The following is a 17,773-nucleotide window of genomic DNA, read 5'->3' on the forward strand; positions in this document are numbered from 1 at the left end:
ATAGTACGAATATTTCACAAGGTGAAAGTTGGAACAAACCATTAATCTCGGTATCACCTTGTTGAATGGTATGTTCCAGCTTTCACCTCATGAAATATTCGTACTATTGAATTCATAAATATTCATTATTTGTATTATATAACCATCACCAATTTTTGACTGATAGTGTACATCATGCTGCTGTCACACTGCCTTGACTGAATGGCAGTCTCCATGTCACGTCACTCAGCATATGCACAAAGTAGACCTTGTTTATTTTGGTGTTGCCTAGCTGACATCATAGTGAACACTTGTCTCTTGCTGCTGAAAAACACCCAATCAGATGGAAAAAGAATGGGAGCTGGTCTCTTTGCCTCTGTCTCTTGTAGCTAATATGAACAAGGGATGATGGGGGTCCCAGCTATTGTAGGTACCATTGCAAACAATGCTGTTGGGGCCCCATCTGCTGGCCAAACAACATAATGACACGATTTTCAGCAGTCAGAGTGTTTTTCTGTATTATTTAGTTGAAAATATTCATTCATTTTCTGTACCCACTAAACACTAAGAAATCAAAACCATCGTGATAAAATGTTGTTTTGTTTTTTGTTCAGTTTGATGTGTGTGTGCACTCACATGTCTGCATTCATTGTCCAGTGGGACGTGTCATCAGAGATCCAGGGGTTACTGGGAAGGCAGCCTTGCATAATGGGATCATGGTTCTGGTACTGCTCACTGTATTTCAAAAAACTGCACATCCATGCACCAATGCAGAGGCATGCACCCACACATAAAACACAAGCACACAAAGTATTATTGCATTAGTGCTGCAGATCATAAGAGTTAATGGCCGCTAATTCCGACTTGCCTGCAGAAAGCATCCATTAGCGGCTCTTATGGTGGGAGCACTAAGTCTTGTGTATGAGCCAGACAGAAAAAAGCCTTCACTTTCACACAGATTTACTGCGGCTACACTTTAATGTGCCTGTTCATCTACTCGTGTGTGTGACTCCTAAAATTCGACACACACCCTTCTAGGCAGATGGATGACTTCACACGGTTTCTTCCGAGGGCCCGTTGACAGGTTTCAATCTGAAAAAGAGAGAACACGCAAAGTTAATAATATACATCCATTTTAATTTAATGAATGTTATTTGAGCATTTAAGTGATATATGTACCTCTCTTTTGTAGTAATCGCTGTTCTAGTGCTGTTGAGAGAAAGGTTTGGTCAGACACAATTCATATAGTCTCACACAGCCACAGTTTATCTGTAACTATACAATGTGGATTTATGTGCCCTAAAATATAACAATGATCAAATTATCCTCAAAGATTATTATTTTATTGTGTTATTAGTGGCACTGTTGCCTCACAGCTAGAAAGTTCTGGGTTTGCTTCCCACCTGAGCTTTTGTGCGAGTTCACATGTTCGCTTCATATTATGGTATTTTCATAATTATTATCTTGTGTTATGTAACTTTTATTTCATAATGTTCATCATGTTGATATCACGTTATTTATATAATGTATGTTATGGTATTGTCATTATTTGTTATCTTGTGTTGTGTTATGTTGCTTTTATTTGTATTATTTTCATGATGTTATTGTAAATTTTATGATTTTATTATTATTGTGTTACATATGTTTATGTTATTGTATTTTCATGATTATTTTTATTATTTTTTGTTATGTTACTGTAATTTTATTATTTTCATGATGTCATTATGTTATTTTTATTAATTGCAGTACATCCAGAAAGTATTCACAGCGCTTCACTTTTTCCACATTTTGTTATGTTACAGCCTGATTCCAAAATGGAGTAAAAATCTTCTCACAACACCCCATAATGACAACATGAAAGATGTTTTTTTTTTTTTTTGCAGATGTATTAAAAATTTAAAAAATGGAGAAATCACCTGTACATAAGTATTCACACCCCTTGCTCAATATTTTGTTGATGCACCTTGGTAGCATTTAGAGCCTCAAGTCTTCACTAATATGATGCCACAAGCTGGTGCACCTAGCTTTGGCCACTCCTTTGATATCTTGGCTGTGTGTTTAGGGTTATTGTCCTACTGAAAAAATGAACCATCGCCCCAGTCTGAGGTCCAGAGCACTCTGGAGCAGGTTTTCATCCAGGATGTCTCTGTACATTGCTGCATTCATCTTTCCCTCAATCCTGACTAGTCTCCCAGTTCATGCTGCTGAAAAACATCCTCACAGCATGATGCTGCCACCACCATGCTTCACTGTTGTTATTAACTCCACCAACGAAAGTGGGCAAAGGTTACATTTTAGCCCATTTGTTTGTTTGTGAACAGCCTGGAATGCACAATTTTTCATATATTGTTTTGAAATTTTTTACAGAGGATTCCTGTCCTGAGAGGCTAGAACTGATTAAATTTTCAAGCTCATGGGTCAAAGTCAGCAAAAATCTTGGAAAATGGGAAAAAATCCCTACCTTCAACATTGAACGAATGCATAACTGTCAAAAAAGATGGAATTTCTTTCATATTTGAGAGTGTTTTGTAGGATGGTATGCTTGATCAAGCCATTTACATTTAAAATTGAAAATTATTTTTGGAATGTTTGTGATTGTGATGTTGATGTTTTGCGTCGCTGCTGCTTTCATATTTTGCACATTGGGTGCAGTGTGCACGTGGCTGTGGTGATCGTTTCTCCACCTGTTCACTTACTTTGACACGGTTGCAGCAGCACGTAAGCGAGAACGTGAACAAACAGTGAGAGAAGACAGCACACGTGTTAACGGGTATCATTTGTTGCAGAGGAGCAGCAAACAGAATCATGCCAGAGATTTAAATAAATTAAAAACTGATGATGTCACTGACCAGCGTCACATGTGAGCTGAAGTTATTCGGTCTCTCTGGACCGACATCCAACACGTTATGTGCTCCCGGCTGGGGAGAAAAGAAAAAAAAATGATGCAGAAGTTAGTGTTAGAACGTGTGTGTGCGTGCGCGCGAGAGGAAGAGATGCACTTATCCTTCATCAAGCTTTCCACACCAATAGCTCTGGCTTTTATTCCCTGCTTTTTATTTTCTCTTTCTCCATACCCTCGTGTCTAATTCAGAAGAGCCTGACCGTATGGTGTTCCTCCTCCCAGCTGTTGTCCTCTGCTTCCTCCTTTCCTCCACAAAGTGCCTGCACTTTGATCACTTCTTTCCTACTTTGCACTCTGCCACACTTTTTTTCATTTTTATTCTATTTGAATGTCCCCCACCCCCTCGTTGTCAACTGAGGCTTAACAGATGGACTGAATATTTCATGTCAAAGACAGAAGGACTGAACATTAGAGACACCTGAGACAGTTTGGATACTGTTCATATGAATATACTCAGAATATTATCCAGTTTAGTACTCCACATGTATACAGTTTTATGGTAGTATATGCATATGCATACTTTATTGTACCGTATTCTGCTGTTCTTTATATCCCATAAGATATTGCATCGTGTTTTTCCCATGCTTTATGTTACAGTTCATTATAGTACAGCAGTACTGTGCAGTATAGTACAGTTATACTACAGTGCAATACAGCGTAATGTATTGTACAGCACCTGTACAATAGTGCATAGTGCGTACATTGCTTGGTCCAGTTTATTATAGTATAGCAAGGTGTAATGTAATAATTCATTACATACAACCCCTGGCAAAAATTATGGAATCACCGGCCTCAGAGGATGTTCATTCAGTTGTTTAATTTTGTAGAAAAAAAGCAGATCACAGACATGACACAAAACTAAAGTCATTTCAAATGGCAACTTTCTGGCTTTAAGAAACACTATACGAAATCAGGAAAAAAAGATTGTGGCAGTCAGTAACGGTTACTTTTTTAGACCAAGTGTTATGTGTCGGACGCAGCTCGGAGAACCGACCAGCGTTTGAAGGACCCAGTATGAAATAAGCAGAGCACGGTACAAAGGCTAACTGAATTTAATACATAACAGTGATACAAAATACAAAAGAAAGCGCGGTCTGGCGTGGTGCGCTCCCAGCAGCGCTAACGGTCCGGAGCCAGAAGCTGTTCGGACCCAAGGACCCCGCCGACACCCCCCAGGTGGCCGCAACAAACCGAGTCTGTGAAAGAAGGAACCATTATGTGAGTCCACACTCTACACACAGAGAGAACACTTAAAGGTGTACAAACAGCAAACACTTCCTGGCTTGATTACTAATCAGCTTCCCAACCTGCAGGCATGGAACATCCAGTTCACAAAACTCCACTGCAGTGGAAGCCGATACATGACTAACGTACAGCTCAATATAAAAAGGTGTGAGGGACACCACATTTACTGACTGTATAAATGTTAGTCACAAAATCTAACGTACCTCAGGAAGTGTGCTGACGAGCGTGAGACCTCACCCCCTCCTCTTTCACAGACCGTGCATCAAACCTGGACGTTCTCTGCATCCACTGATGATGAGATGGCTCCCGAGACGACGATCTCACCCGTCTGGTCACAAGGTCGAGTCTCTGGCAAATACACACTGTGCACTCCAGTCTTAAATGCCACCATGTTCCAATCCATGCAGATGCACCACAGCTGTGAGTCCTGATGAGCTGCAGGTGATCAGCCTCAGGTGATCAGGGTGAGGTCCTGATAAACTCAGCAACACAGCCACTCAGTTCCAAATGCGAGCCACCTGGAAGGAAAAACAAAAGACAGAAACAAAAAGGCAGCCAGGCCCCCCAGCCATACAACACCAAGCAGAGGAAAAAAATATGGAATCACTCAATTCTGAGGAAAAAATTATGGAATCACCCTGTAAATTTTCATCCCCCAAATTAACACCTGCATCAAATCAGATCTGCTCATTGACATTGACCCTATGTGTCTTTTTGCAAGGAATGTTTTTGCAGTTTTTGCTCTATGGCAAGATGCATTATCATCTTGAAAAATCAATCAATCAATCAATCAACTTTTTTCTTATATAGCGCCAAATCACAACAAACAGTTGCCCCAAGGCGCTCGAAAAATGATTTCATCATCCTCAAACATCCTTTCAATTGTCCAAAATATCAACATAAACTTGTGCATTTATTGATGATGTAATGACAGCCATCTCCCCAGTGCCTTTACCTGACATGCAGCCCCATATCATCAATGACTGTGGAAATTTACATGTTCTCTTCAGGCAGTCATCTTTATAAATCTCATTGGAACGGCACCAAACAAAAGTTCCAGCATCATCACCTTGCCCAATGCAGATTCGAGATTCATCACTGAATATGACTTTCATCCAGTCATCCACAGTCCACAATTGCTTTTCCTTAGCCCATTGTAACCTTGTTTTTTTCTGTTTAGGTGTTAATGATGCCTTTCGTTTAGCTTTTCTGTATGTAAATCCCATTTCCTTTAGGCGGTTTCTTACAGTTCGGTCACAGATGTTGACTCCAGTTTCCTCCCATTCGTTCCTCATTTGTTTTATTGTACATTTTTCGATTTTTGAGACATATTGCTTTAAGTTTTCTGTCTTGACACTTTGATGTCTTCCTTGGTCTACCAGTATGTTTGCCTTTAACAACCTTCCCATGTTGTTTGTATTTGGTCCAGAGTTTAGACACAGCTGACTGTGAACAACCAACATCTTTTGCAACATTGTGTGATGATTTACTCTCTTTTAAGAGTTTGATAATCCTCTCCTTTGTTTCAATTGACATCTCTCGTGTTGGAGCCATGATTCATGTCAGTCCACTTGGTGCAACAGCTCTCCAAGGTGTGTTCACTCCTTTTTAGATGCAGACTAATGAGCAGATCTGATATGATGCAGGTGTTCTACAAAATTAAACAACTGAATGAACATCCTCCGAGGCCAGTGACTCAATAATTTTTGCCAGGGGTTGTACATGGTTTAGTTTATCAAAGAGCAGTATACCATAGCATTACATAATTTATTAAAGCATATAATTCTACAGTTTACTTCAACTTTTGGCTGCCACTGTTTTGTTGTGGAGCCAATGTGGACCCAGTACAGATCCACATTGAGATTTGGCCCACGTTTTACACCAGATCTTGTTCCTGAAGCAACTCCAGTTTGACCTGGAGAAACACACACGGCCCCTGGTCTTCCTAAGATGTCTCCCATCCAAGTTCTAAACAGGACATATTGTATGTTGTATAGTTTCTGAGATCTGACAAGATGAGACTTACAGAGAGCAGAGCAGCTGCATAGTTCTACAGGATAGTATATTATACTTGTGTATGCATGAGTTACTACATTATGCTCTCCAAACTATGCCATGTCATTATGTACTAAAATATGCTATGCTATGCTATTGCACAACAGTGCATCAAAGAGCAGTACATTGGGCAAAGCACAGTATTTCTAGTTCTGCAGAGCGAGGTATAACTAGAGCTCTTAGTGAAATTCTATTGTACCTGCCTTAATGGTAAATGTGAACGAGGTGGAGATGTTGCTCCATTTCAAGAACACTGGGTTCAGACTGCTGTGGGACATGACAATGAACCTGTTGCTTATACTAGTAGATATGCTATAGTTTGTACAGCATAGTATAACATAAGTAGCATCGTATAGTGCAGTACAGTAAACTACAATAGAGTAAAGTCAAAATCTGCTAAGACCTTATACGATATGATACAATACACTACGGTACACTTTATTTTCCCCAAGGGGAAATTTGTCTTGGACTCCAAGTGCTCTGCAAACATTTCTGTCTCAAAAATCAGTAAATACAACAAGAAACAGTACACTGCTTGCATGCATATGGAAAATTCATCAGCATATTGCACATTACCCATAATAAAATATACAATTAAAACAGCATAATAAAACAGATAAAAATGAGATTAAAGCACCTAATAAGTTAACATACACACCTTATTTGTACATATGCACATACCTACATACACACTCCTGTAGCATTCAAGAGTCTAATTGAATTATAATACAATGACACTATTAAAAATATTAAATGCCAGTTATATTTATGAGTATATTTATGGGTGGACTTGTACCTTCATGGTTTTGAATAAAACAGTATAGTTATACTAGATAATAAAAACAAATTTGCGCATCACAACCACTCTGTTTAAGAAAAAAATGACTTTATTCATGTGAGCCAATAAATTTGGCCCAAACAAAACTAACACTTCTGATGAGGCAAAACTCTGCATTTCTGAGAGCCATATGATGTATTTTAGCCACAAAATGACCACTGTTTCACAAAATGATTATACTAAACTGTTTAAAAATCACTTTGAAAATTTGAAACATTAATTTTATATACCCAAAAATTGGGGGAAAAAATCGAGCCTTGCGCGTGCTATCATGTCCGTCAAAAAAATTACCATCTACTGGTTCTAATATCTCTACAAAAAGACATGAGACAAGACATTTTTGGGCATCAATCACATTATTGAATAATTCCCAATTCCTTGCCTTGTGGTCCACCTGTCTGAAAAATACATTGCACAAATGATCACCATGTCAATGTCTGTCAAAAATGCATAAGAGTACTGGTATTTCCTTAAAATTGAGGCGTTAAAACTCAGGTCATCTTAGTGTATAAATCTTACCATTCAGGCAGTGATAGCTATCCGCTGGCTTTTAGAAGCAAGTTAAAGACAAAAGCAAACCGGCTGATTTCAACAGACAATCAATACAGCCTGAGCGTGTTTTCACCGAGTGGCCAGTCATGGAAGTACAAATTCTCGGCTTCGGATTGGTCAGTTTGCTGATGTGACGTGGCACTGACCTCGTGAATATCCGTGTTTCTCATATATTATGTAAAAGCTACTGAGAAATAAACACTTCAGAAATTAAAAATGCTGTTTATGTAACCGGATAACACCTCTGGAGTCATTTACAAGACATTTTACAGACGTTAGCGTGTGTGCTAACTTACGCTGACTCAAAGCTAACTTGGTATGAAGTTAAATTTGTCTCATCGTGCTCACCTGACAAAATTTAGAAGAGATGTATAGGTGGCTTTGAAGCAGCACTTTCTCACCTGTTTCCTGTAATCTATCAACACGTCACCGTGCTGTTAAACACAAAAAATTAAAGTTTCATTACCAACATTGAATGTTGCTTCAGTGCAGCCTTTACCACATTTACCTAACACACAAAAGGTCTCTGGTTCAACACCAGACAGAAACATTTGGCAGCACGGTGTCTTAGAGGTTAGTACTTTTGCTTCAGAGCAAGAAGGTTGTGAGATTAATTCCCACCTGATTCTTTCTGTGTGGAGTTTGCATGTTCTCCCCGTGTCTGTATGGGTTGCTCCGGCTTCCTCCCACTTCCAGAGACATGCAGGCAAGTGTGTGTGAGTGTGACTGAGTTTGCCTGTCTACGTGTATGTGGCCCTGTGACAGACTGGCATCCTGTCCAGGGTGTACCCCGCCTCTCGCCCTATGACTGCTGGGATAGGCTCCTTTCCTCTCAGCGCATACAACCCCTGGCAAAAATTATGGAATCACCAGCCTTGGAGGATGTTCAGTTGTTTAATTTTGTAGAAAAAAAGCAGATCACAGACATGACACAAAACTAAAGTCATTTCAAATGGCAACTTTCTGGCTTTAAGAAACACTATAAGAAATCAGGAAAAAAAATTGTGGCAGTCAGTAACGGTTACTTTTTTAGACCAAGCAGAGGGAAACAAATATGGACTCACTCGATTCTGAGGAATAAATTATGGAATCACCCTGTAAATTTTCATCCCCAAAACTAATACCTGCATCAAATCAGATCTGCTCGTTAGTCTGCATCTAAAAAGAAGTGATCACACCTTGGAGAGCTGTTGCACCAAGTGGACTGACATGAATCATGGCTCCAACACGAGAGATGTCAATTGAAACAAAGGAGAGGATTATCAAACTCTTAAAAGAGAGTAAATCATCACGCAATGTTGCAAAAGATGTTGGTTGTTCACAGTCAGCTGTGTCTAAACTCTGGACCAAATACAAACAACATGGGAAAGTTGTTAAAGGCAAACATACTGGTAGACCAAGGAAGACATCAAAGCGTCAAGACAGAAAACTTAAAGCAATATGTCTCAAAAATCGAAAATGCACAACAAAACAAATGAGGAACGAATGTGAGGAAACTGGAATCAATGTCTGTGACCGAACTGTAAGAAACCGCCTAAAGGAAATGGGATTTACATACAGAAAAGCTAAACGAAAGCCATCATTAACACCTAAACAGAAAAAAACAAGGTTACAGTGGGCTAAGGAAAAGCAATCGTGGACTGTGGATGACTGGATGAAAGTCATAGTCAGTGATGAATCTTGAATCTGCATTGGGCAAGGTGATGATGCTGGAACTTTTGTTTGGTGCCGTTCCAATGAGATTTATAAAGATGACTGCCTGAAGAGAACATGTAAATTTCCACAGTCATTGATGATATGGGGCTGCATGTCAGGTAAAGGCACTGGGGAGATGGCTGTCATTACATCATCAATAAATGCACAAGTTTACGTTGATATTTTGGACACTTTTCTTATCCCATCAATTGAAAGGATGTTTGGGGATGATGAAATCATTTTTCAAGATGATAATGCATCTTGCCATAGAGCAAAAACTGTGAAAACATTCCTTGCAAAAAGACACATAGGGTCAATGTCATGGCCTGCAAATAGTCCGGATCTTAATCCAATTGAAAATCTTTGGTGGAAGTTGAAGAAAATGGTCCATGACAAGGCTCCAACCTGCAAAGCTGATCTGGCAACAGCAATCAGAGAATGTTGGAGCCAGATTGATGAAGAGTACTGTTTGTCACTCATTAAGTCCATGCCTCAGAGACTGCAAGCTGTTATAAAAGCCAGAGGTGGTGCAACAAAATACTAGTGTTGGAGCGTTCTTTTGTTTTTCATGATTCCATAATTTTTTCCCTCTGCTTGGTCTAAAAAAGTAACAGTTACTGACTGACAATTTTTTTTCCTGATTTCTTATAGTGTTTCTTAAAGCCAGAAAGTTGCCATTTGAAATGACTTTAGTTTTGTGTCATGTCTGTGATCTGCTTTTTTTCTACAAAATTAAATGACTGAATGAACATCCTCCGAGGCTGGTGATTCCATAATTTTTGCCAGGGGTTGTAGAAGTGGCCCATGTAAGTGGGAACGCTGATTCAACTGCCTGCCTGTTATGTGTCATATGTAATCAGTGACCTTAAAAGCATCTAATGCATCTCAGACTTACACTTTCGGCCCCACAACTACTCAGCATTGATGTCACGTTGATGTCATAAAAATAGGACTTCACTTCATCAAACACTGACACTTCCCAGCCCAGTCTCACATTTATTTTTTTTGTTTTTTTATTTCGTGCTCCTGTGACAAAATGAGTAAAATTTTGGTGACGGGGCTTTTTTAAAGTCACTGTTCCTAACCCTACTCCTACCCCCAACCCTAACCTTAATCATAACCTAATCCTACTCCTTCCCCCCGCCCTAACCATAATCACCCCCTCCCCCGTTTCACTTTTAATTTCATGCAGCCGTCACGGAATGAATTAGAATGAATTTGTGCTGCCGTGACGAAAATGAGGTGCTTTTCATCACAATATCAGGAACCAATAGATTAATGTATATTTCATGCTGCTGATTCACGACTTGCCGTGACACCAGGTTCCACTTCCAGCACTCACAAAATGATTATTTCCTATTTGCCTCTTAAGCCATTTGTGTTTTAGGACACACCTCTTGCAGTTTTCATCCACACATATTGTGCGCAGATCAAATATAGTTGCTACGTCTAAGAAACATTTTTGTTTAAAGCTACAGTGTTTAGGGTTTAGTGCCATCTAGTGGTAGGTTGCAAATTGTATAATGTTGTTGCTGGTCACCATTTTGTTTCCATTTATGTTTTGCTTCTTTGGTGTTTGAGGATTCATAAAAAAATAGGGTGAACAACTAGTAGACAGTGTATAAGGGAGAAACCACTGATTCCGCTTCTTTTTTCTTCACTTTTTCTGCTGCACAGTAAAAGGCAAAGTATGTCTCCTCCCAGTCCCAGCCTCCCAGTCACAGGATGCGGGACTTCTCTGTGTTCCCAGGGTGAAGAAGAAGTCAGCAGGTCAAAGAGCTTTTTCTCATCGTGCACCCACCCTGTGGAACAGTCTTCCTGCGACCGTGAGGCAGTCAGAGTCCGTGGACATTTTTAAGTCAAGACTCAAAACCTATTTTTATTCTCTTACTTATGAATAGTTGTTATTTTTATTTGTTTTATTCTTTTACTTCTGTTTTTATTTATGTATTTGAAATTTTTTTTATTCATTTTTAATTATTTATTCAATTTTATGTTGACTTGTTTTATGTAAGGCGCCTGATTTGGCGCATTATAAGCTAATTAAACTTAAACTTATGTCCCCTTTTGGGCCACTTGTATCAACATGGCGGCCTCCATGAGGGGGCCCACTCTCATGAACATGGAGAGTTCATTCTGTGCTCATGAAAACATAAATTCTTTGTTGCTGGTAATTATTATACAAATAATGAATGTTTATGAGTTCAATGGTATGAATATTTCATAAGGTGAAAGATGAATGTACCATTCAACGAGGCGTTGCCAATTTAATATTTAATTTGCAAATTAAATATTTGTTCCATTGAAAGAATGTAAAAACATTCATTATTTGTTTTATATAACAGCTAAAATAGATTCTTGTCATTTGACATTATATTAATTTAAAAACAACAGAAAAGGGAATTACATTTTGGTGCATCATTGCTGCTTTGACATCAACAGTCGACCACAAACTTTAAATAGGAGTCCAAAATTGTTCTCAGTCAACTTGGAAAAACACTTAGATAGTTCAAAAATAATTCTGACGATGTTGTCTGTGATACTCCCCCACCCCCCAAAAAAACTTTGTGTACTTCCTCAATCCAGCGAAAAATCACGTCACAAATTTGTCGAGCTTTTCATCCTAACAGCTCTTCATGCCTCCAGATGGCTTTTGGCTAAGTGGATTTGTTTGTTTGTGTGTGTTATAAGAATTAGCACCGTCAGTTAACTCCTTCAAATTATTGCCCGTCACCGAAACAAATTCCGCCATGTTTAGGTCAACACCACCCCCACTACAATTTGTTCATGTAAATGGGGAATCTTCTTCACAGACTAAAGTTAATTATGGAGTTCCACAAGGTTCTGTGCTAGGACCAATTTTATTCACTTTATACATGCTTCCCTTAGGCAGTATTATTAGACGGTATTGCTTAAATTTTCATTGTTACGCAGATGATACCCAGCTTTATCTATCCATGAAGCCAGAGGACACACACCAATTAGCTAAACTGCAGGATTGTCTTACAGACATAAAGACATGGATGACCTCTAATTTCCTGCTTTTAAACTCAGATAAAACTGAAGTTATTGTACTTGGCCCCACAAATCTTAGAAACATGGTGTCTAACCAGATCCTTACTCTGGATGGCATTACCCTGACCTCTAGTAATACTGTGAGAAATCTTTGAGTCATTTTTGATCAGGATATGTCATTCAAAGCGCATATTAAACAAATATGTAGGACTGCTTTTTTGCATTTATGCAATATCTCTAAAATCAGAAAGGTCTTGTCTCAGAGTGATGCTGAAAAACTAATTCATGCATTTATTTCCTCTAGGCTGGACTATTGTAATTCATTATTATCAGGTTGTCCTAAAAGTTCCCTAAAAAGCCTTCAGTTAATTCAAAATGCTGCAGCTAGAGTACTGACGGGGACTAGAAGGAGAGAGCATATCTCACCCATATTGGCCTCTCTTCATTGGCTTCCTGTTAATTCTAGAATAGAATTTAAAATTCTTCTTCTTACTTATAAGGTTTTGAATAATCAGGTCCCATCTTATCTTAGGGACCTCGTAGTACCATATCACTCCAATAGAGCGCTTCGCTCTCAGACTGCAGGCTTACTTGTAGTTCCTAGGGTTTGTAAGAGTAGAATGGGAGGCAGAGCCTCAGCTTTCAGGCTCCTCTCCTGTGGAACCAGCTCCCAATTCAGATCAGGGAGACAGACACCCTCTCTACTTTTAAGATTAGGCTTAAAACTTTCCTTTTTGCTAAAGCTTATAGTTAGGGCTGGATCAGGTGACCCTGAACCATCCCTTAGTTATGCTGCTATAGACGTAGACTGCTGGGGGGTTCCCATGATGCACTGTTTCTTTCTGTTTTTGCTCTATATGCACCACTCTGCATTTAATCATTAGTGATCGATCTCTGCTCCCCTCCACAGCATGTCTTTTTCCTGGTTCTCTCCCTCAGCCCCAACCAGTCCCAGCAGAAGACTGCCCATCCCTGAGCCTGGTTCTGCTGGAGGTTTCTTCCTGTTAAAAGGGAGTTTTTCCTTCCCACTGTAGCCAAGTGCTTGCTCACAGGGGGTCGTTTTGACCGTTGGGGTTTTACATAATTATTGTATGGCCTTGCCTTACAATATAAAGCGCCTTGGGGCAACTGTTTGTTGTGATTTGGCGCTATATAAAAAATTGATTGATTGATAGTGTGTGTGTGGCTGGAGTTTGCAGCGTGCAATGGTACAAAATGTATGGAACCAAATTTGCACAGTAAATGGAAGGCAACACATATGGGGCGAATAATCCATGTCACATGACATACAAAGCACCAATCAAATGACAAGCTGTTATATAAACCCTAATGAACAGATGGTTATAAATTCTGTAGTCCGCTACTAAACACTTCTCAAGCCTCCATTCTGTACCGTTACTCATTTGATTCATGAATAAGGTCAGTTCACTGGATTTTTGAATTCACAGTGGAGATACTGTATTGTTAGTTTTGTATATTTGTGAGTATGATTTTTGGATGCGGTGGACAGTAGTAACATACAGTGATGTGTAGAAGGAGTGAACATACCGGTGGTCTGTTGATGAGCCAGTAAGCTTGCTCCTGACATTCTAGAACAATGCGGTCAGCCTTCCTCCTCTGTTTGGACGCCCTAAACATAAATCACACAGTTACAGTGTGTGCGTGCATGTGTGTGTGTGTGTGTGTGTGTGTGTACCTCAGCTGTTCCCTGGCTTGCATTACCACAAAGTCCCAGGTGTGGTTGATCCTCTTGTGCAGCTGACTGTACCTTTCCTACAGAGATGGAAAATAAAAAAGCACAGCAAAAACAAGAGCAGTGTTAAATGTAAAAATAACGACGACATAGTGCTGTTACGCCAGCCTTGGTACACATAAAATCGTATTTTCTGTCTGCAGCATGTACATGCAGACATTAATTACCTTTTCGTATTCCATCAGTTCTCCTTGTTTTCTGATGTTCTTTTTTGCCAAATAGATTGCTGATGGGATATATAGAAAAACAATAAATAAATGAATCAAAAAAATGCAAAATAGATTTAAAGCACGTTTCATGAAAAGCACATCAAATTTAGTTATTACCTGTTAGCACATTTTTAGTGACTTTAAAATGGAAACGAGACGTATAGCCTCGGAGTGGGGGTGTCCCACTGTCCATAGAGGTCACCCTCATAGTGTCCGAGGCCGATCTTCACGACCTGTGGTGCGTGGTTTAAAACTCAAAAGCAGTATGGGTTGTGTCTAACTCTGCTTTACTATCCATGCAGCATGAAATCTGAACACAAAGTAATGCCCAAGCTGTTTGTACTTCATCACCTAATTAGTCAATGGCATGTTTTGGGCATAACATGAAATAAACCAGTCCTGCCCTGGCTTCAGTCCTCCCAGTGTCCTGCTACACCCACAGAGTCCACTCCAAAGTTTCTGGCATCCCCCGACTCCACTCCAGAGTTTCCTACAGAGGCTGCCACTAAGCCCGCACCAGAGGATGCTGCAGTTAATGAGCCCTCTCAAGAGGATGATGTGGCCTCCGTTCCTGTCTCCAGGGTGGCTAACAAACAGCTTTTGTCCCTGAAGTGGTTGAAGGTTGGCATGCTTCATCAGCTCCTGCTGTTCCTGACTCCGAGGCAGGCAAAGGTTGGCATGCCTCATCTATTGTTGTAGTTTCTGGCTCCAAGGAGGTCAAAGGTCAATGGGCCCCAACAGCTCCTGCAGTTCCTGACTCACAGGTGGTTGAATGCTGTCGCGCCTCATCAGCATCAGTTCCTGTTCCTCACTCTTGAACAGTCAAGGATCAGCATACCTCATCTGATCATGAGGTTCCTGTTTCTGGAATGGTTGACAAGCAGCATGTCTCATCTGTTCCTGTCATCTTGGCAAACATGGCAGGTAGGGATGCACAGATCCACATTTCACTTCTGATCTGATTCCGATACCTAAATTTGGATACTGCCGATACCGACACTATTCCGATACCAGAGCTCTGTTCGCTTTAATATTGTTATTATCATTATTGTTGATTTTTAAACCCTCAACTGCGGTGCGGAAGAAACAGCTCAGCTTCAGCTCAGAAACCTCCCCTGCCCCCTTGCCTCCTCACACTCAGCAGTAAACAGAGCAGAGAGCATGCAGCAGCAATTGAGAAGTTTCACAGATGTGGCTTATCTCCGGTATCGGAAAACGATACTAATAATGGATTGGATCAGTCCCAACCTTAATGGCAAGGCACACCTCGTCAGCACCTGACTATATATTTGGCCAGGGCCTCCTTGAGATATTTTTATCCTTGTTAGATTATCTTCCTGTGCTTCTCCTATGTTGGTTATTTCTTGTGCTGTTGCTTTGGCGTCTCCTCTATATTGGTTCTGTGTGTCTTTGCTTCCTGTTGACTGGTCTCCACATTCACGTCTTTTCTCTCCCTTGCTCTCTGGTCTCTGGCTCCTCCTGGCCTCCTCCTGTTGCACTATCCCCTGTCTACTCTGTACATGTGTGTTTTGAATTCAGTTATCTCTTTTCTACGTAGAATCACCCTCACAGCATGTAGGTTCCTCCCTCTGCCTTTTGTCATTTGCTGGTGTATCCTGGTTTGGTTCCTGGTTTGTTCCCGTGCTTAGTTAACTGATTTATTTGCTCAACTCCAGTGTGTGTTTTCCTAGTGAGTCTCTAGTGCCATTTGCTTTTGTGATTTCTTGGACTCAATCCCAGTGAATTGTTGGGCTTATATGGACTCACCAAAGTGGTATTAAATCCCTTCATTATTTTAAATGTGTGCTTCCCTGTGCCTTTGTGTGCCTCCAATTTGGTTCAGTTCAGCAGTCAACTTGACAATTTTGAAGCATTCACCAATTTTCTGAATCAGTCATTTCATGTAGTATTTTGAGCTTTTGGTAACACCAAATCATAATCTGAAGCAATTGGCTCATTTATTGTTTCTGCCTTTCCTAAGCAATACATTATTTTGTGAAACAACTGGCTCATTTGGGGTTTCAAGAATTTAAAAACAATCACTATTATTGTACAGCACAATATGCTATGGTACGATGTACTGTGGTATAGTAGTGTATTAATGTACAGTTCAGTATAATTTATGAAGGCTTCATTTGGTGTTTCCAGATTTTAAACTAGTGAATTATCTTCTGAAATAATTGATTTTTTTTGTTTCATGCACTGCAAAACAACAGCTGGACTTCTGGCTGTGGTGTAAAAATGTCACTGTATGTAATTCATACTGAACAAAACAACTTCCAAATGTTGAAACAAATTGCTTGTTTAGTTTATTGGACCATTCTGTTACACTAAACAAGTGGGTCATTTAATAGTTTAAGCATTTCAAAGTAATGAATCATTTTTGAAGCATTTATTTGGAGTTCATTTGGTTCAAATATTCAAAAATGGTAATTTTAGTTATCAAGGTGGGAAATTACGACCCCTCCAAGCTATGCCTCTTGCATAGAATTATGGGTAATTTATCACATTAATTTATGTGTGATGTTGAGTGTTGAATGGTTTTCTTCACATTTATCCTGTGCCGCCGCACGCTGCCTTCTTATGGCTTCAGTTTACTGTTAGCGTTGTCTTCTTACCATAGTCCAGCTCTGACGCAGGCCATTGCGTGCTAGTCCAGAAGTAAGGGGTCTGCGAAAAACAAGCCACAAATTCTACTTCCTCCTGCAGACTGCCATGAGGCAACTGATGAAAGTTTTTAAGCGAAGTGCATGAGACGCACAGGAGAGTCCGTGAAATACAGAACAATAAAAGTTACATCAGAATCATTAAGGCAATTCTTGTGTTTGGGGTGTTTTTTACAAACATAGTAAAGAAGCACAGAAGGTATGATCAACTGACCTGGAAGCGGTAAGGTGATTCATCAGGCCGTAACACAAGAGATCTTGGCTCCTTGAGGGGGTAAATGTATCCATATCTCACCAGCATTTTGCCAAGGTGCAGGGCCTCTGTCACCACCAGAGAAGAAAGCAAAGGCTTATTAAGAAACAGTCTGCCTCAATTACTTCTGGTGATGCTCAAAGTTGTGGAGGTGGTTAAAAAATGCCTGAACTTATTTATTAAGTTTCATGTAACATGAAATGTTCTCTAGTGTGACATTAGGTTCTTATGAGATCAAACTAATTGAAGGCTGAAATGATTTACTTCACAAGACCTTCTGTATCACTGCATCATGTTTAGGCTTGTGAGTATGCAGTGCATCCAGAAAGTATGAGGTATCTTATAAAACTAACCTGCAGTTTTATAAAAAAAAAAAAACTATATGGATTTGAATGACATGCGATTACACCAATCATGCTTGAACCCTCGTGCGCATGCGTGAGTTTTTTCACGTGTGTCGGTGACGTCATTTCCCTGTGGGCAGGCTTTGAGTGAGCACTGGTCCCGCCCTCTTGGCTGAATTCCTTTGTTTCACACGCTGCTCGAGACGGTGCGCATTGCTTTATCAAACTTTATCTGGACCTGTGAGGGATATCTGAGTGGACACTATT

At 39.9% G+C, this 17,773-nt stretch overlaps 1 protein-coding gene across 1 annotated transcript in view; it reads right to left on the minus strand.

Annotated features, from left to right (window-relative positions):
- Positions 1-17,773, minus strand: part of rgs11 (regulator of G protein signaling 11) — a 42,936-nt gene that overhangs the window by 14,586 nt on the left and 10,577 nt on the right. Inside the window, exons 4-12 of the mRNA XM_034183404.1 lie at positions 17,124-17,230; positions 16,862-16,913; positions 14,202-14,260; positions 13,978-14,054; positions 13,830-13,911; positions 2,829-2,897; positions 1,159-1,182; positions 1,010-1,071; positions 616-729 (exon numbers count right to left, since the gene is read on the minus strand). Coding sequence (XP_034039295.1) covers positions 616-729; positions 1,010-1,071; positions 1,159-1,182; positions 2,829-2,897; positions 13,830-13,911; positions 13,978-14,054; positions 14,202-14,260; positions 16,862-16,913; positions 17,124-17,230 — 646 coding nt within the window. The remainder of the gene's footprint in view (positions 1-615; positions 730-1,009; positions 1,072-1,158; positions 1,183-2,828; positions 2,898-13,829; positions 13,912-13,977; positions 14,055-14,201; positions 14,261-16,861; positions 16,914-17,123; positions 17,231-17,773) is intronic.

This window comes from Thalassophryne amazonica, chromosome 12 (genome assembly GCF_902500255.1).
Source record: "Thalassophryne amazonica chromosome 12, fThaAma1.1, whole genome shotgun sequence".
Classification (NCBI taxonomy): domain Eukaryota; kingdom Metazoa; phylum Chordata; class Actinopteri; order Batrachoidiformes; family Batrachoididae; genus Thalassophryne; species Thalassophryne amazonica.